General features: G+C 42.9%; 1 protein-coding gene across 9 annotated transcripts in view; it reads right to left on the reverse strand.

The window, feature by feature from the left end:
* Positions 1–21,062, reverse strand: part of vps13d (vacuolar protein sorting 13 homolog D) — a 274,881-nt gene that overhangs the window by 218,786 nt on the left and 35,033 nt on the right. For 8 of the 9 annotated variants that reach the window (XM_050064560.1, XM_050064557.1, XM_050064558.1 and 5 more), the window contains one exon: positions 3,945–4,115. In XM_050064560.1, the coding sequence (XP_049920517.1) occupies positions 3,945–4,115 (171 nt within the window). Of the gene's footprint in view, positions 1–3,944; positions 4,116–5,110; positions 5,231–21,062 lie in introns of those variants that run through there. The other variant, XM_050064563.1, reaches the window with a different exon arrangement.

Consider the following 21,062-nt stretch of genomic DNA (forward strand, 5'->3'; position numbering starts at 1 on the left):
AGCCACTTCAGAAGTTAGGTAGCATTTCCTCACTGTTCTCACCGGGGCCTCCTGATGGCTAAAACTGGTGATGTTAAAATACACACAGTAGTGGCCAGACACAGCCAGGTCAACAACAGAGGACACACCAGTGGACAGGCCATAGGTTATGACCAGGTCCAGGGCGTGTCCTCTGTTGTGAGTTGGCTGTGTGGCGTGCTGTTTAAAATCCATGCAGGTTGAAAGGTTTAAAAATTCTCTGGACATTGTATCAGAGATGTTATCAACATGTAAATTAAAATCACCAGTTATTAAAATTCTATTGTAAGTGGTGTGTATGATTGATAATAACTCTGAGAATTCACTGATAAAAGAGGTAGAATGGTGGGGTGGCCTGTAAACTGTGATGCAAAGAATAGGAGGACTGCTAAAAACAAAGGCATGATGCTCAAATGATGTGTAACTGTTAAAAGAAACTTCATTTGAGCGCAGTGTGCTTTTGGTTATAGATGCAGTTCCGCTTCCTTTTTTACCCCAGCAGTAGAGAATAAAAAGTTAAAATTTGTTGGGCAGGCCTTGGTGAGAACAACTGGTGCGTCAGTGCCAAGCCATATTTCTGTTAAAAGAATACTGTCAATATTATTCTCTAAAATCAGGTCATTTATAATAAAAGTTTTATTTAAAAGAGAGCGCACGTTCAGCACGGCCAAGTTGATGTTTGTGCCGAACGTGCGCTCATCATCACCTGTGCGATGTATGGAAGGGGGGTGCAGGATCTTATTATCACAAGGTTTGCTGTGTGGACGGGGTGCTCTGTACCTTATGATGGTCTCTATTGGGAATGTTTCTGGTGAGTGTTGGTGACAAATGAGACCGGTAGGGAGAGCTGGCAGGGGGAACAGTACTCGGTGCCATTACTGGTGCAGGTGGAGGTAGAGTTTCTGTGGAGGGGGCATGTGATGTCAACAGTCAGTCATGAGGAGTAGATTGAACAGCGTGCTGAATGTTTGAGGATAGCATGTGGCTACCCAGCCAGTTGGGGTGAAGTCCGTCGGTCCTGAAGAAGGAAGACCGGTTCCAAAACAGATTAAAATTGTCAATAAAACCAAGGCCACGTGCACTGCAGGCGGACAGAAGCCAGGTGTGGAGAGAGAGGGTCCGCGAGAAGCGGCACGCTCCACGCCCAAGTGTGGGGATCGGGCCAGAGATAAAAACGGACTTTCCACAGCTGCTTAAAAAGTTAAAAAGGGCACTGAAATCGTTTTTGGTAAGCTCAGACTGTTGGCGAGCTAAATCATTCGTCTCAACATGTATAACCACTCGGTTTATGGAGGACAGTAGTGAGCACAGCCCCGGGAGGTTATCCAGGAGGACCAGAACTGTGGCTCCAGGGAAACAGAATGGCAGCGTTAACGAAATGGATGTTTCTCACTATGGAGTCCCCCACTATCAGAGTGGTTGGGGGGGAAGAGGGGATGAGGAGAGGACGGCTGTGGCTCCCCGGGGGAAGGCGGTGGGCGGTCAGCATCCGGACCATGTGCTGGGGTCACCGGGAGAGGAGTCTGAGCAGACGAATGTTGCGGCGAGGCAGCGGCAGCAGTCCCTTGAGGAGAATTATCTCCCGGTTTAGGGTAGTGGGGACCTCCGGAGCGTCTCAGCACAGCCTCCTTCAGGATCTTACGCCGAGATGCAGAGGTCGTTGCCCGGGAAGACAGCTGCCAATGTGGCCCCTCGGCGGAGCGGAGAGCTACCGGCCGAACATCGCCTGCTGCCGGTGGAGAGGAAGCCGTGCTCGGAGAGAGGTCCAAGTCGCGACGAGACGGAGCTGGATCATCCCCAGACAGAATCGCAAAGCGGTTGGAGAGGCTCAGGCGAGGAGGCGAAGCAGTCCCTTCCACCGCTGTCTTACGACCCTGGACCACCACCTCGGCCCAGGACGACTGATGGTGAGGTCTTGAGCAGGAGGAAGGCCGGGGACAGGTGGAGGGGTCCCACGGAGCTGTGTCCTGGAGGGCTGCGGTGAGGGAGGCAATCCGTAGTGACTGCTTGTGCGCCACATCCAAGTAGCTAGCCAGAAGTGACTCTTTGTTTTTCAATTCATCCGAGAGCCAGCGGATGTCCTCTTTAAGGTCAGTGATCGTTTTGTTTGCTTTCCTCAGCAGCAGATCTTCTTCACTGGGCATGACGTTAGCTGTTCCGGCTAGCTTAGCCATCAGGCTAAGCTAGCTTGATGTGTTTGTGCGGCGGGCTTTCCAGTCCACAGGCTAGCTTTTGGCTGTTTCTTCAAAAGCGTTTGTCTCTGCACACTGGTTCGAGGTGGTTCCAAAAAGAGGAGCAGCTTCTGTAGTGTGGAATAAACCGGACTTCTCAGACTCTTTTAGTGAGGGAACTCATTCAGCGGCTCCTCTGGCAGCAGTTCCAAAGAGCAGCCGTCAGAGCAGAGAGCAGAGATGATTGTCACTGGAGGGGCACTTAGTAGAGTGTCCACACACCTTCTCATTCTACATATACATAGAGGTATACTGGTGGCTTTACAGCCTACATTTTATTGATTATCTCTGATCCCCACGGTCAATTTGGTCGTTGCGACAGTGCGAGCAACACCGCTGACGCTAGGTGGCGCCAAGCTAAAAAAAAAACAAATCATATCTGTTGCCTCTTTAAGTAGCGGATCGCTGTATCGCAATATATTGCAATATATTTTATTACAATACTCAGCATATTCTAACTTATGTAAAATCGCAATTATATTATAAAGTAATTGAAGTATCGTGATAATATCGTATTGTGGATCCTCTGGTGATTCCCACCCCTAATAAAGGCCAATAAAAAACATAGTGCAGGGGGGAAATCTTTTTGACACTGACACCGTTTTCATTGACTGATTGATCCCATTTCTACTTTGCAGAGTTACTAGTCTTTCCTCCCACCCTCCCTCTGTGCATCCTAGTTCAGCTGAGGTTAATATAAGACCTCAAAATAACTTTGGAAGATCCCTGTTTGATTAGTCTAAGTGAGCCTCATATAAGCTTCAGCTGAAGCTTATAGTGTGTCATTGTACTAAAATTAGGAGTGTGGGTCTTGTCCCACATCACTTACATTGAAATCACATTATGAAGACATTTATTTGGGCTAGTATGGAAAGTAGGAACAATTACAGTGACCAATAACCCTTTCAATATAAATATAGGCATGTCACCGTTGTTTTAGGGTTGACTTGACTTGAAATATGTGAACTATCTTTGAAATAAAAAGCCTACCAGGAAACAACAGGCATATGCCCTCTCAGCTGCTGGAAGAATTTCAGTGTAAGCACGTGTGAGTGTGGACTGCCACTGACAGCATCTTAAAAAAAGGTAAATGGACGAAACTGTACAAATAACAAATTAAAACAGGAGCAGATCTGAAAACATCTAATTAAATATTATCATCTGGGCTCTGCCACAAACATAAAAATCTTATCCTTAACCTTAATATCACTGTGCTAATTGTTGGCTGGTCGTCTGATTATACAGTAATCCCCCTTGTAAAGTTTCAGTTTTGTTTTGAACATGGCTGCATGTGAATAAAGATTGTAAATACCAGTGTAAATACCAGTGTGTCTAGGAATGAATACAACTTGACTAAACAATAAAGAGAAACCTATTAATAAGGTGCTCAGTTGACTCTGTGAAGCCAGTAGCAGCAGGAGCTGCCAGGCTTAGACATACAATAAAAATACACTGTTAGGATATAGGTCAAATGGTTTTCAGTATTTAAGTATAAATTGTTCATCACTTTCAACTGTTTATTTTAGATAGCCATGTGTTCGGAGATGGAAAATCAGAAAAAGTGAAAAGATCATTTGTCCTTTTTTTTTTTTTACCTCTGGGAATTTCAGCATGGTGACTCGAAACACTCAGAGATATCACCTGTTAACTCCACTTCCATTGTTGATAACAAAAGCATCAGGTGTTCATACAGACCTGTGACAGGCGTAAGGACATGGGCTCCAGCTGAACTTGGCCTTCAATTCGTGGGGTGTGTCGAGACCTCAGAGGCTCCTTGGTGGCGTTTCTTCTGAGCAGCACGGATGCACATACAGGTTCAAAGATGTACTGATGCTCGCGGCTCTGCATACACTGGGTCATTGCGTCCTGTACAGTGACAAAACAAGCAGACTACTCAACTTTATCTCTTGTACTGGAGATAACTCAAGAGGAGGTCACACAGGCAGGTTCCACAGCTCTTACAGTACAAGTGCTCCACTAAGCAGCTTCTATTTTGTGATTCATGATATCATTCTTTGCTGAAAATCACCAGGTATGGTTAGGCATTACATGATTAAATATACCTAAACTGACTCATCCATAATGTTTTAATTATGCCATTTGGGTACATTCATACTTTTACTTAAGGAAAGGATTTTATTTCTTCCACTACTGCTCAATTCCAGTGTTTGAGTAACACTAATCCCTTTTACCATGCCTGTTCAAGGCAGGAATATTGCACCATTATGCCGCCTCACTGTGCTGCATATAAGGTGGTATGATCACAGAATGCAGGGACAGAGTGGTCTCGCCTTTAATCTGCCACAGGAGGTAGTAACAGGACCAAATGGTGTCCTCTAAAAATAGGCAGGGGCCATGGGTGTCACAGCCGTGACGTTTTGATGACATGTTATGTGTACGATCCACCACAGGAGATTTAAAAAGTAGTGTTAGCAGCTAACTCAAAGAAAAAGAACAGCAAAATGTTCAGAAATTGGGAAACCAATAAGGCCTGGGAGCTCCTTATCCTCTGAGAAGAGAATGAGATCAGCCGTCCTATAACAGGGATGGTAAATGATTGTGATAGGCACGTTTTGCCTTTGTTATTGTTTATTAAGCGCCGCTGATGCATATATTTTATGTCACATTAGAGGTTGACGCTGTTGTGTTACATGTCATGCCCCTCACGCCTCTTTTGATTCTGCGATGTCAGCATGCTGTCTAAAATCACACAATGGAGCAGCATGATACCGCTGTTGTTTGGTTCTGTGGCTTGGTAGCGGCTGTATAGCACCATTTCTGTGTAAAAAGAGCTACTATGGCTTTAAGGAGAGCCCATTTTTTCTGGAATGGGAAGGTACTGTATGTGTTTTAAAGTATACCTTGATTTAAAAGTTGACAGTTATCGGGACTTCCAGGGGAACGGTAGAGCAGCATGCACGGCTGAGTTGAGAGCTCCCTCACGCCAACACAATTTTCTCCGCTAAAACTCGACAGACAAATGCAGAAGAGCCTAAAAAACACCCGATAATGAGCGGAAGTACAACTAAAACAAAGACCAGGAAAATCAAGGTAAATAAACAAGCCGCCCAACCTACATAAAGAATATGCTAACCGGCCTGGATGGCATTAGCAAACAGATTCAGACCATGCAAACGAACTGAAAACAGACCTGAAGTTGGTCACAGAGGAAATTACAACCAGAATGAAAAATGAACTGTCAAAAGTCAAAGATGACATTGACCACAAAATCACTAAAATAACTACTGAGATAGGAGAGCAGAGAGAAAAGGTGGACGTTGCTTTAACTGGTAATAACAATAATAATACATTATACCTATATAGCGCTTTTTATGGCACTCAAAGACACTTTACAAATTCAGGGACACAAAAAAACAAACAAAAAAGAAACAGACAAGCAAGAGAACAAATAAGGGATGTGGAGAAGAAACCGTCAGTGATTGAAAGCAGCGTTGAACAGGTGAGTCTTGAGTGATTTTTTGAATATGGAGAGAGAGAGGGGGAGTCTCGGATGGGTTTGGGGAGTGAGTTCCAGAGGGTGGGAGCAGCGATTGAGAAGGCCCTGTACCCCCAGGATTTGTGCTTGGTCCAGGTGGGGTGGGAGCCAAGTGCACAGGTGGGAGTGTGATGATGGAGGAGCTCAGACAGGTAGGGTGAGGCCTGGTTATTGAGGGCTTTGTATGTTATGAGGAGGATTTTGAAGTGAATTCTCTGGGGGATGGCGAGCCAGTGGAGCTTATGGAGAATGGGGGTGATGTGGTCACTAGTGGGAGGGGGGGTGAGTAGCCGAGCAGCAGAGTTCTGGATATAATGAAGCTTATTGAGGGTTTTTGAAGATGAGCCATAGAGTTGACTGTTGCAGGTGGTGATGAAGGTGTGGATGAGAGTTTCTGCGGCTGAGGAGGAGAGGGATGGAAGGCTGTTTTGGTTATGTGTTTAATGTGCTGGTCGAAGGAGAGGGATTTATCCAAAATGACACCAAAATTTCGGTTGTGAGGGGAGGTGGATACTGTGGAACCGTCTTTGTTTAGGGTGAAGTTATGGGTGTATATGGTGAGTGCTTTTGGTCCAATAATGATCACAAAGTAACGTGTTAGAGTACTTTGATTAGTTTTTGCAGTAACAAGTAACCTAACGCGTTAGTTTGCTGTTTGAGTAATCAAATACTTAAGTACATTTTCAAACAAGACATCAGTTACTTCTGTTACTTTTAGAACGCTGGTCCTTCAGCTCCGAAACAGCAACGGCTGTCGTTTGGTTCTAATAACGGAGATAACGTTAAACCTATCAGTCTGAAAGAAGCCACGGAGCTTGTGGCTCGCTACGTGGTCGGAGAAATGCTGCCGTTGTCTACGGTGGAGCTCAGGACTTGCATTATGCCTGGGCTGACAGACACATTTCAGACTCAGGACTTGCATTATGCCTGGTACACGCTACACGCTGGTACTCATCAATTATCCCCGGTCGTCTTTCACGGCGTGTGTGATGTCATTGGGTTATTCTTGTCCTATTTTTATTACTTTTACTATTATTTGAAAGTGTCTGTTCATGTGCCAGCCGACATGTTGTTGTAGTCAGCTAAAAGCGTCAGCAGATGGCAGGAGCTACATTTGAAGCGCCATAAGTAAACTGTCAAGCTACTGTATCTTCCACAGGAAGTTCTGACAAATGTTTCAGAATAAAAGCCTATTTAGAAAATGGAGGGATTGTTGAGTTTGAAATGACGGTGCGATATGTTAACTTTACAAAGACAACGGAGCAGATAAAAAGTAAATATATAAACACAAAGAGGGATTAATAAATAACGGACCGTCTATAATGTAGTTTGTTTCAAATGAAACTGGGAGCCTCTGGAATTGTGGTGAGTAAAAGCTCCGCCACTATTTGTTAATGTTATTACTTTATGTCCAACCATGAGGATGTACCATTGTTTGCTAGCTTGATGCTAATGACAGTAACGTTAACTCAGCGGGTTGACAAAGTGCCTCTGCTGTTTCACACCATCATTTCCCCCTTTTACTCTGTGTCGTAACATCCCTAGAGGAAATATTAAAAATGCTAGGGTGTTGTTGTCATACAGTTGTCTACAGCAGCAGATCGTTCTGTGTTTCTACTGGTCAAAGTGACGGCTGTGATGGGAGAACTGGAACTCTGAGAAGGGCAAGTGGTCCATAACTTTAATTTTGGAGACAAAAAACTGTAGGCTTAGCGCCCTGTGGTCCATTGGCCAATAGGAAATGTAGAATACTCAAAAGTACTTTAAAAGTAATTGAGTTACTTTACTCAGGGAGTAACGCAGTAAAGTAACTGGTTACTTTTTTAGAAAGTAACGCAGTAACGTACTCTGATTACTTTTAAAGTAACCCTTACCCAACACTGGTTATTACTGAAATACTGCACCCTATAGAGCGCCGCTCCGTTGGGTGATGCCTGGATTTTGCATCCACGGTCATTATTATGTGTATAGGCAAACAAACCACAACAACCACAACACAACGACCATGATTCATTGTATTATTATATTTGTGTGAAGTTGTAGTTTATTACGTTTGTCATTAAGATACGACTTTATTCTCGACATTTCGAGTTTAATCACGATATTTCGAGTTTATTCTTGAAATAGGAACTTAATTTTTTTTTCCTCTTCTCATTTTTTTTCTCATCGTGTGGCCATATTACTGTACGCCGTCGTAGTAATTGGATCAGAATATTTTCATATTCCGTAAAGTCAATTAGGATCCATTGTCGTGGTGTACACACGGATTCCCTGATTCAACAACGTTCTGTATACACACAAAAACACAAAAAGTGTTCTTGATATTAAAACGGCAAATATATTCCTCTGTTATAATTTCCCACCAATAATAATAATAATAATAATAATAACATGATAGTTCGGCTGTACTAGATATTTGATATAGGTCTATTCAAATATTCAGTCCCAAAAACGCCGTTTCTACAGTACTAGCTAAATTATCTGAAATTAACCATCATCCTTACTTTTTCTTAACATAGTTCATCTAGATGCAGTGTCATTACTAGTTCAGCTTTACCAGACATTTGATATATTCAGTAGATCTCTTTTTACGACTCTATTTTACAACAAGCCGCAAAAAACCTACCATTCCAAAAACGCCGTTTTTAGAGTACTATCTAAAATATCTGAAATTAGCCAACATCCTTGCTTTTTTTCTTAACGTAGTTCATCTAGGTGCAGTGTCATTACTAGTTCGGCTTTACTAGATATTAGATATATTCAGCAGATCTATCTTTTTACAACCCTATTTTACAAGCCGCTAACAAACCTACCATCCTAAAAACGCTGTTTCTAGCGTATTAAATAAAATATCGAAAATTAGCCGACATCTTTACTTTTTCTTACCATAGTTCATCTAGGTGCAGTGTAATAACTAGTTCGGCTTTACTAGATATTAGATATATTGGGTAGATATATCTTTTTACAACCCTATTTAGAACCCTACTTAGAACCCTACTTTTTAAAAAATACAAGTGTTTTTCCTAGATTTGGAAGTTGTAAATACTGAATTGAGAGTACACTGTGGACTTTAAGGGGATGGTAAACACACTTGTGTAATCAGATTTTAAATATCTAATTTCTAAATGGGTGAAAATTAATTTTATCCATATTTTACCCATATCTGACAGCACCCCCAGTTGTTGACTACACTCACATGATAGTTGAGGTCAAGAGCTCTCTATAACAGTTGGTCCCATGTCTGTACTCCCTTTTGTTGCTGAGTTATATGCCTGCAAACATGCACTGAGGTCAAGGTTCAAAGGTGAATGGCTGAAAGCAGGAGCCATGTAGAATCTTCATACTGGCATATGTTACTCTCCAGGTTGAGACCTTTCCATTGATGTATTTGGTTTAGCTCTATGACAAAGGTTTGATTTTTTCATTTTTTGGACACAAGCCATGCCAGGTGTAGTTTCAGAGAGTCCTTTGAAGGCCCAGTGTATAAAATGATTTTTGTTTGTTTCTTTTTTACTGTAGATAGTTACTAAAATGAGTCATCCTCAGACAATACAATACTACTAAAAAGTAAAACCAATAATAACAATAATGAAATATGCAAAAATACTATTTAGCCTATTATTGTATTTACTTTTAGCATGTTCTACTTTTATCTACTGTGGGCTATATGTTTTAATTTATTTAATGACGGAATTATTTTATGTTAGGCCTACATCTTAATATTTTATGTCATTTTTAATAGTTTAGTTCTTAACTCCAGCGTTTAGTTAGAAGCTTAAGTTTAGAAAAAATCAAAACAAGCTTTTATAAACTGATTACACAATTGTAAACAATCTCACAAATTACATTTTTGCCTCCCAACTATTCCTGTCCATACTGTTTGTGTAGCGCACTTCACACGTTACATTCTTTCAGCACATTCACACATCATCAGCGCAGTCAACCGAAGTGGGCTCTTTGCAACCCATTCAGAAAGCTGAACTACTGTGAAAGAAGGGGGCAGGGCTCGCCTTTAGTCTGACAATTTACAGAGGGCAAAGACACCTGACTGTCTCACAAAGGAACGCTACATCACTAGGATTACAGCGCCCCTTCAAGCGTCGCAACGGTCTGCCAGACCATCATATGTAACTTCATTGTTTATGCTGCCCGTGTGCTTAGAAGCACACAAAAAATGCATTTTTGAGTAATTTCCGGGAAGTTATGATAAAATAAAATAAAAAATATTACAGACTATAGAATAGGGCTGACAACCTCTCCAATATCTCATGTCAATTAATTAGGCCTAACACTAACACTTTTGCTGTGCCGTGTCTCCAGCTGAAAGTGGTGATTTGCGAAATACATTCTACAATAATAAATTAGATTAACTTTTGGTCTATAATACTGTTGGCTATATTACGCATTTTAATTAAAAAAAAACTTAAGAATAAAAGAAATAAACACCGAAATAATTAGTGGAAACTTTTTTTATTGATACTCCTCCCCTCTGACATACTCTCACACACACACACGCACACACACACGCACACGCACACACACACGCACACACACACACACACACACACACACACATTGAACTCGCGACTGAATGAATGAATGAATGAATGAATGAACATTGGAAGCGGTTCAGCTGCAGTCCCTCCAGCTGGCGCGGTCACTGTTTAGATTACATTGTTTTTTTATTATTCACAAAATGTTTTTTATTGACCGTATGAATGGTTTTCAAATAAATATTTGGAAACGAAAATGTATGCTTTGGTGTACTTTTACAGAGTTTTGCAATATGTATACTATAGCCTACCTGTATGTATCAAAATGTATAATTTTCAGCAGCGGTCAGAGGTAACTTATAGGCTTCAGAAAACATACAAGACACATTTTTAGGAAAAGACATAGGAAGAGAAGCTTGTAGGTTTTATCTAAACAGAGTTATTTGCATTATAAAAACCCAAACAGTCTGTCAGACCATCGTGGTGGTTGATTGTTTCCTCATTCATTCCAAAAATGTTCACACGAGGGTGAAAAATGCGTTCTTTACGTCTTCTTTCATCGTTTTGATGTCTCCGTCTTGCAACAATAACCGCAGCCATATGTGCGCAATTACGCATACTACAAATCGTTTGCACCTCCCTTTGGCACGTGTTAAATATAGACAGTTTCTATGAGCAAAATTGCTTTCAGGTTTGATAAATCACATTGCGTGTGCTAAATTAATATATTTACATTTTCTCCTCCCAGCACACACACAATTGCGTGTAAACTCCCCATATTAGTCGTTGCAGCAAATGTACTAACTGGATGCAGACACGCTATTTTGCACCTTTGAAAGACGCAACCCTTTGTGTGCACTGTTAGTAAATCAGTGTGCAATGAGTTTGCACACATTTTTACACACGCAAACCTTTAGTAGATCTGGCCCTTAGTGTATTATTATAGGCTACTTATTGGTAACCGTTTTATAAAAGCAATACATCACTTCAGTCCGTGATATATGCTCATTAAATCACACTAACCCTTTCATTAAATTATCAATTTCTATATAAATCAGAGCTATAGGCCTAGTTATTTTTATTAACTCTGAATCGGTGGAAATATTCTGATCCAATTACAGTAGGCCCTATGTAGGTTATAATTCCTGCTTTTAGTCATTAAAAATGTCGGTACGTTTTTGTTAAATGTGTAAGAATATTATATTATGTGTTTTCACTTGTCTGTTGCACTGATTAGTCTATCATTAATAACGGATTGTTGATTTTAAACAAGATGGAGCGCGGCCGCCACTGTAAAAAAATCTAAAACTTGTGTTTAATGACAATCTTATCTGTTAAAAATGCGTTTAAAATGACAAACAGTGTTTAATGACAATCTTATCTGTTAAAAATGCGTTTAAAATGACAAACATATCGGTCACCTGTGTGTAATGGTTCATGCAACACAGCATCATCCTAGACGAATAATTACTGTGTGTCGCTAATGTATTAAAAAGGTATGACTGAGTTTGAACGGCTTTTCTCAACCAGAAAGTGGAGCCGTTTCCAGAAAAATTACTGTAGCCTACATGAATGACAAGTGATGCCTGTTATCACAGATCACTAACACAACACACATATGTACAGATGAAACAAGGTTTATGGTTTTACCTTGTAGTTTTTGGTCTTTTGTTGTTGTCATTTGCACTCATGCTCCTACAGTACAGTAGTACACTACCTGCAGTATAAACAGCGCCACTCTCCATTGCAGCCACATTGTGGTCAAACGTGGAATTGTCCCAAAATCTTGCTGCATGTGAGTACTCTGCTTCCACTAGTGGCTTCAGTCGTGACTTACATTTCACACAATGCGTGAATCCCACTCCGTGAGAGTGAGGTGTCCATTTTTAACCAGTACCCACTGTATATGCTCCACCTGAGAGTGACAAACAATTATTTAAATCCCTCTTGTATATTATTACTGTTGAAATAGAGGGAATATGTATATGTGGAGGAGACTTAAACATGATAATGGACTATGTATCAAATACTACCAGCTTTAAGAGAAATTAAAAAATCTGTTACAAAATTAGTTAAAAGAGGAAATGGGCTTCTTTGATGTATGGAAGCCCATTTCAGTGAGGCTGTTATCAAGGCACGGTGTGGTAAATTAAAGCCTGAAAGCTGTGAGATCCAACATCCGACTTCCTGGTGCGTGGCATCCTGACTCTCCGTCAGTTCGGCTCCGAGAATATTCCTTTTTAACCAAGTTTTTAACTATCTTTTTGAATTATACTCTTTCACCACTTACTATTTTAAAGTTTATTTTTTATTTGCGGTTTAACCGTTGCCATCGGACCTGGGGTTAAAGCAATCTCAGCAATAGCTTGTCTGACAGCGTGAGAAAACATCAACCAGCTGTTAACCACCCGCCGACCCAGCTGAGGCTGCGCTCCAGTCCACCCCAGTGGTCAGCCTTCCCACTGGGTGCCGAGGCTCGCTGGCTGCGGGCGGGAGCTAAACCCAAAAGGATGATGTCCATGGCTGGAGCCAACTTTACTCCCAATCCAAAAAACCCTTCTTCTGCCCCTGTTCTGGGCAACTTCTTTTTGGTGAACAACAAAGTTAAACATAAGTCCAAGTCACTGCCTCATTATCAAGTTGTGCCGGATGACATTCCGCTTACAAATCGTTTTAGCCTCCTACAAGAGCAGGACTGCCCGGCTCCTCCGTCACTCCTGGTGGGCCTGGGTCACATGCCGAGCTGGATTCTGGCATTGACAGTCTTCCCGTTCTGTTGGTCGGGTCATCTATGGTTCGCAATGTCCGAGTCAACAAGTGCTACTCCTCGTGTCATCCAGGTGCTAACACTAATGAAATAGATGACGTCATCCCACAGCTGCTGCACTCCCGCCCCTCTGCCCGTGCTGTTGTGGCTCATCTGGGAGGAATTAACGGCCTCAGACTACAGCAGTCAACAAAACTAAGGGGCGACTGTATTTGGCTCATTGATAAAATCTTGCATATGAACAAACGGTGCATTATATCTGGACCCCTCCCTCCCCCCCACTTTTGGCGACGTTAAGTTTAGCCAACTCCAGCAGCTTCACGTTTGGCTTGAAGGCTTTTGCAATAACGCTGGCATCCCCTACGTTGATAATTTCACCACCTCTCTGAACAGACCGGATCTCTTTAACCGGGACCGTCTCCATTTCAATTTAGCAGGAGCCCGCCTACTATCCCGTAATATAGAGCTAACACTGCACTCCTGCAAAGCCTTCTCCATCTGAATGTCCTCTTCTTCCGCAGTTCACAGTGTCAGCGCCCCCTAATGTCCACCTCCAAAAACAAACCCACCTGATACTGGTTTCACTCCCACAACTATTCCTGTGAGAATTTCAGCTAGATCAAAAACCTCTTATTTGATAAAACTCATGATTCCAGAAATAGATATATTACATACCCCCCCTGCTGGCACCCGTTATCATTAAACCAAACATATAATATCCTGGTTTTAATCAGGGAAAGATCCAAGAAGGGAAAGTGTTCAAATGAAAATTACATGTGTTCCCCTCTTCCCTCTGTCACCCCTTCAAACCTAATCCTGATCCCCTTAAAGCCTGGTACTGCTGGGCCTGCCAATGATTCAAAACCATCACTTGGCCCTGACACATTCAAGAGCAGGAATGGTCTTGGTTTAATTCATCTGAATATTAGAAGCCTGTTGAAGAATTTGGACTATGTTAAAGTTGTAGTTTTACAGGCTGATCCTGATATTTTGGTTTTGAGTGAATCGTGGCTGCAGAAAAGCATTACTGATTGTGATGTGTCTCTGGCTGGATACAGCTTATTCAGAGCTGATCGAGCTAGAAGAGGAGGTGGAGTGGCAGTCTATGTTAAGTCTGGTTTAAATGTGTCTATTTTGGACTCTATCTCCATATCCAACTGCTTTGAGTTAATTTCTCTGCAGGTTCAGCTGGGGTCTTCATCGTTGGTGGTGATCGGTGTTTACCGACCTCCATCTGCCGATGTTAATTCTTTAGATACATTAGCAGACCTTATCTCAAAATATGTTAACATGGAAATGATTGTTGCGGGTGATTTTAATGTAAATTGGCTGAGTGGTATCTCAGATTATCTGAGGGATTTATTCTTTAATTTTAATTTAACTCAATTTATATCTGAACCTACAAGACCCAATATGAAGGACCACTCAAAATCAACTTTAATCGATCTTATTTTCTCTAATAGAGTTGATAAGATTGTAGGTACTGGAGTTTTTGGGCTGGGCAGCAGTGATCACTGCCGCATAGCATGTGTGAGGAGTACAAAACTACAAAAGACAGGATCTCGCATAGTCACAAAGAGGAACCTTAAGATTTTTGTTGAACGATTCTTCCTTGAAGATGTAGCATGTGGTTTTGCCAATCTTGCAGAGAAAAACAATGATGTTCAGGTTGCTCTTGACTCCTTTGCCAATACTTTTACTTCAATTGTTGATAAACACGCCCCTCTCAAGAGGCTCAGAATTAAGGAAAGGACTGCACCCTGGTTTACCAAGGAGCTATCAGCCTTACTCTGTGAGAGGAATAAAGCCTGGTCCCGAGCAAGGTATTCGGGTGATCCTTCACACTGGTTGCATTTCAGACAACTTAAGAATAAATGTACTTCAGCCCTGAGAAAATCAAAATCCAATTATTATCTGAATCTCATCACTAGCTCCTCCTCAAACCCAACAATGTTGTGGAAAGCAGTAAATATGGATAAAAATAAAAATAAGATGTCCAAAATCCCCCCACTAAATATTACAATGGGTAATCCGATTGCACTAGATGACTCTGAAATCTGCCTTGTCTTAAACAAACATTTTGCAGAAGCTGCAACTTCATTTGATAAAGAATATCCGGAGCTCCCCCTCGTTAACTCTGATACAAGCAGTGGTACTGGTAATGTTATTAAGGCTGCTAAGGGTCACATTCCTAGTTTTTCCTTTCACCCCTTTACATGCAGTGAGGTGCTTGATGCATTACAAGCCATAAATCCTAAGTGCTCTACCGGTGAGGACAATCTGGATTCTTTCTTCTTAAAGCTTGCGGCACCAATCATCACCCAGCAACTAATAAACATTTTTAATCTATCCATCTCAAGTGGAAAATTTCCGATAAAATGGAAATCTGTGCATGTGGTCCCCTTACACAAAGGTGGAGCTAGAGATAATTTAAACAACTATCGCCCTATTTCCAAACTACCCTGTCTGGCAAAAGTAATGGAATCCTTGGTCAGCTCTCAACTTAAGCTTTTTATGTCAGACTACTCACTTTTAAATCCTTATCAGTCTGGTTTCAGGGCCAACCATAGCACAATTTCAGCAATCACAGTGGTGACAAATGACATCATATCGGCATTAGACAGAAGATATCACTACGCTGCTCTTTTTATAGATCTGTCTAAAGCATTTGATACAGTCAATCATCACTTGCTCTTGAGAAAATTAGATGCAATGGGGTTGGATGAAAATGCATGTGCATGGTTTCAGAGCTACCTGACTGTCAATGTGTTAAGCTTGGCCATACAAAATCTGATTGTTTGTCAGTTAGTGGAGGTGTACCTCAAAGGTCTGTTTTGGGTCCATTGCTTTTTACTGTCTATATTAATAATATTATTCCTTCTTTAATTGGTTGTCATGCCCATTTTTATGCAGATGACACAATTTTATATTGTAGTGGGGATTCTGTTGAGACAGCCATCAATAACTTGCAAAATGCTTTTAATTCTTTTCAAGAATCTCTAATCAAACATAAACTACTTCTTAATGCAAATAAGACAAAATATATGTTGTTTACCCGAGCAAAAAACATTGATTTCAATAGTGTGCATTTATACACCAAAACTGGCTCAGAAATTGAGAGACACAGAAAGGAAATAGGGACAGAATTCAATAATGCCTAATTGGGGTGTCTGATGTGTCTGATTATAGTGCCATCTTCTTGAAGGTTAAAGTAGATAATCGACTTAAAGATACACTATGGAAATTGAATGTAGGAATACTAAATAATAAGCTGATAGCGGAACAAATCAGGAGGGATTTCCAAAACTATCTGGAGGAAAATGACAAAGATGAGACAGACCCAGCTATAGTATGGGATGCATTAAAGGCAGTCATAAGAGGAAAAGTAATTGCTATCACAAGCAACCTTAAAAAAGAAAAAACGAACAAATACATGATACTCCTGTCTGGACTGAGACAATCGGAACAAAAATACAAGACACAACAAGAAATTAAAGAGGTAAGAGAGAAAACAGGAAACAGGAAATAGAGATAAAATCAAGATACTTAAAACAAAATTACTATGATTCAGGCCCCAAAGCAATCAAATTGCTGGCGAGATGAATACCACTCTCTCCCACTCCGCCCTCCTCCCCCACTCCTCCCTCTCACACCTCAACACCCTCCTGCTTGACCCCCCCTCCTCCTCCTCCTCACACCTCATCCCTCCGTGGTCAGACTGACTGCTCTCTCCATCATGAGGACTACACCCCTCCCCCACGTGTCGTCACCTCCACAATGTGCTTCACTGCTGACCATGTGAGAAGACAGCTGATGAGACTCCACTCAAATAAGGCTGCAGGCCCTGATGGTGTCAGCCCCAGGGTGCTCAAAGCCTGTGCCCCCCAGCTATGTGGAGTACTTCAGCATGTCTTCAACATGAGCCTGAGTCTCCAGAGGGTCCCCCTGCTGTGGAAGACATCCTGCCTCGTTCCTGTGCCAAAGACGTCGCGTCCCAGTGGCTCCAAGGACTACAGACCCGTGGCATTGACCTCCCACATCATGAAGACCCTGGAGAGACTCGTCTTGGAGCAGCTCCGGCCCATGGTCAAGCCACTTTTGGACCCTCTCCAGTTCGCCTATCAGCCCCGACTTGGAGTTGAGGACGCCATCATCTACCTGCTCAACCGTGTCTACGCCCATTTGGTTAAGCCGGCGAGCACTGTGAGGGTCATGTTTTTTGACTTCTCTAGTGCGTTCAACACCATCCGTCCAGCTCTACTGGGTGACAAGCTGACAGCAATGCAGGTGGATGCCCCCCTGGTGTCCTGGATTGTAGACTACTTGACTGGCAGACCACAGTATGTGCGCTTGCAACGCTGTGTGTCAGACAGAGTGGTCAGCAATACCGGAGCAATAACCCCATTCACCCTGACTGTATATATTCTGTTTGCGTAAATAATCTTGTTCAGTNTCTTTCCTCTCTTGCAAGGAGCACCTGTAACATAAATAATTTCCCCTCGGGGATCAATAAAGTATTTCTGATTCTGATTCTGAAACAACAGACAGAAACCAGAATTCATAAAATGAATGATCCAAAAACAAATCAGCTCAAATATGAACCAAAATAAATTGAGACCATTTTTAGAGACAATTATAAAGAGCTGTATACAAAATCAGTAGCCCTAAATCAAAATGATATTAAAGCTTTCCTTGACATCTTTGATCTTCCTTCTTTTGAAATGGAACAAAACAAGTGGATAAAAAAAGAGATAATGAAAGAGGAGATTCATAAGGCAATAGGAAAACTGAAAACAATCTAAGACCCCGGGCAGTGACGGATATCCTTCTGAGTGGTATAAGACATCTGAAAAAGAACTGTCATCCCTACTCCGCAGTTCTTTCAATTGGAATATGACTAAAGACACTGTCCCCCCCTCGTGGAGAAATGCAACAATCACAGTACTACCGATCAGCATGGCACCGTCTTGAGAAGGGCATCATCACTGGCTGTACGGTTTCTGTATCCCTGTTTGCACTTGCCATGACAATGCTTGTGAAATCAGCCGAAGTAGAGTGCAGAGGCCTCTTGTCCAGATCTGGCACCCAACAGCCCCCAATTAGAGCGTACATGGACGACCTGACGGTAACCACAACATCTGTGCCCGGGAGCAGGTGGACCCTTCGAGGTCTGGAAAGGCTCATTACATGGGCAAGAATGAGCTTCAAGCCTGCCAAATCTAGGTCTCCTGTCCTTAAGAAAGGCAAGGTAACTGACCAGTTCCGCTTCTTTCTGGGGGACACAAAGATCCCATCTGTAGAAGCCAGTGAAGAGTTTGGGGAAGCTCTTCACCAGCGATCTGACCTCAGCTCTCAGCTTTCTACCGTGGACAGGTCAGGACTTCCCGGGAAATTCAAGGCCTGGATTTAAAAGCATGGAATCCTGCCCAGACTCCTTTGGCCTCTTCTGGTATATGAAGTTCCGATCACCACCGTGGAGAGCTTCGAACGGAAGATAAATCACTTCCTGCGCAGGTGGCTGGGCCTGCCACGGAGTCTCAGCAGCATCGCCCTTTATGAGCGCAACACAAAGCTGCAGCTTCCATTCAGCAGTCTAGTGGAGGAGTTCAAGGTCACCAGAGCCAGGGAAGTCCTGTTCTACAGAGACTCTACTGACACCAAGGTCTCTTCCGCGGATGTGGAGGTCAGAACAGGAAGGAAATGGCGTGCCCAGGAGACGGTCAACCGAGCTGAGGCAAGGCAACACACAATATCCTGTTGGGCACAGTGGCAACTGGGCAGGCCGGGCTTGGGAGCACCCCAACACCTTCCTACAGCAATGCCAAGGGAAAGGTTAGGCGAAGGCTGATCCAGGAGGAGGTGCGGGCAGAAGAGGAAGAAATTCTCCCCAGCAGGATGGTGGGCATGGGCAAGCAGGGGGCCTGGACCAAGTGGGAGCACACTATCAATCAATCAATCAATCAATTTTATTTATAAAGCCCAATATCACAAATCACAATTTGCCTCACAGGGCTTTACAGCATACGACATCCCTCTGTCCTTATGACCCTCGCAGCGGATAAGGAAAAACTCCCCAAAAAAAACCCTTTAACGGGGAAAAAAAACGGTAGAAACCTCAGGAAGAGCAACTGAGGAGGGATCCCTCTTCCAGGACGGACAGACGTGCAATAGATGTCGTACAGAACAGATCAGCATAATAAATTAACAGTAATCCGCATGACACAATGAGACAGAGAGAGAGAGAGAGAGAGAGAGAGAGAGAGAGAGAGAGAGAGAGAGACACACACACACAGAGAGAGATGCAGGTAATAACAGTAGCTTACAACAACATTATTGAAAGTAATAACGGCAGAACTACTGGCAGAAAAATCACATGGACAGAACTGTGGAGATCGGAGCCTCTCCGACTCAAGTTCTTGGTCCAGTCAGTATATGACGTCCTCCCAAGCCCTTCCAAACTGATCACCTGGGGCCTGGTGGACTCACCTGCCTGTCAACTCTGCCAGAAGAGGGGAACTATGGAGCACATTTTAAGCTGCTGTCATAAGGCCTTGGGAGAGGGGCGGTACCATTGGCGCCATGACCAGGTCCTGCGGGCAGTAGCAGATACTATCTGTACCGCCATCAGCTCCAGCAAGTCACAACACACCACAAAGCAAACCATCTCTTTTGTTTGTGCCAGGGTGAAGCCTCAACCCCATCCAAAGGCCCAGGGAGGGCTTCTCTCAGCAGCAAGAGACTGGCAGTTCCTAGTCGACCTTGGAAGACAGTTAAAGTTCCCGGACACGATTACACCGACCACACTCAGGCCAGACATGATCCTGGTGTTCAGGACAACCAGGCAAGTGGTGCTACTGGAGTTAACTGTCCCCTGGGAAGACAGAATGGAAGAGGCACAAGAGAGAAAGAGAGCCAAATATGCTTGTCTGGTAGCAGAGTGTCGGAGGCAGGGGCGGAAGGCCCGCTGTGAGCCTGCCGAAGTAGGCTGCAGGGGCTTTGCATGGTGATCTCTACACCGGGTCCTGGAACACTTGGGGATCTATGGGCAGCAGAGACAACGAGCCACCAAGAACATCCTGGAAGCCACTGGCTTCCCGGTGGCTCTGGATTAAGAGGGGTGACGAATGGCACAGTTAGCTACCTGGACACAGGTCTGGGACTGTTCACCCCCGCCTGGGTCACCTGGTAGAGGGTGTCTGAAGATAAGACCCGAAACACCCAATGACGCCAGGTCCTTCACTGATGATGTGTCCAGGTTACACCGTGAGGTGTATTATATAACCTAAACCACTAAAGGATAAGGAATATTGCCAGAATTATAGACTGATATCAATTATAAATGTTGACCACAAACTCTTTACCTCCATTATATCAAATAGACTCAAGCCATTCATACAAGACTTAATAGATGAAGACAAGACTGGCTTTGTTAGGGGTAGACAAACTCAAGACAATATTTGAACATTACACATCATACACAAAATACATAGAAATAAGTTACCAGCAGCATTAATTAGCCTCGACGCAGTAAAGGCATTTGACATGGTAAACTGGGACTTTTTGTACTTTGTAAATTCAGCTTTAACAGAAAATCAATTGCATTAAATCTATTTATAACACACCTGCAGCCAGAGTAAAAGTGAATGGATCCCTCTCAGAAAGGTTCATATTAGAGACAGGAACATGACAAGGTTGTTGCCTCAGTCCTACTCTATTTGCTCTGTATTGAGAACCATTGGCGCAAATGATCAGACAAGAAACTTCAATAACAGGAATAGACATCACTGGGCATAAACGTGTAATACCGTAAAACTTGGTGTGTAAGTCGCACTTTTTTTCCCTTTTTTTCATCTAAAAAGTTGGGTGCGTGTTATAGACCGGTGCAACCTATAGACCAAGGTAAATGCTGACATAGGTAATTTGACCCACAAGATGGCGCTACGTTAGGCTGACCAAACGCCCTCTTTTGCCCGGCCATGTCCACTTTTCACGTCCCGTCCGGGGCGTCCGGGGCGTCCGGGGGTCTTTTATAAACTGATGATAATGTCCGGTTTTCC

This window comes from Epinephelus moara, chromosome 16 (genome assembly GCF_006386435.1).
Source record: "Epinephelus moara isolate mb chromosome 16, YSFRI_EMoa_1.0, whole genome shotgun sequence".
Taxonomy (NCBI): Eukaryota; Metazoa; Chordata; class Actinopteri; order Perciformes; family Serranidae; genus Epinephelus; species Epinephelus moara.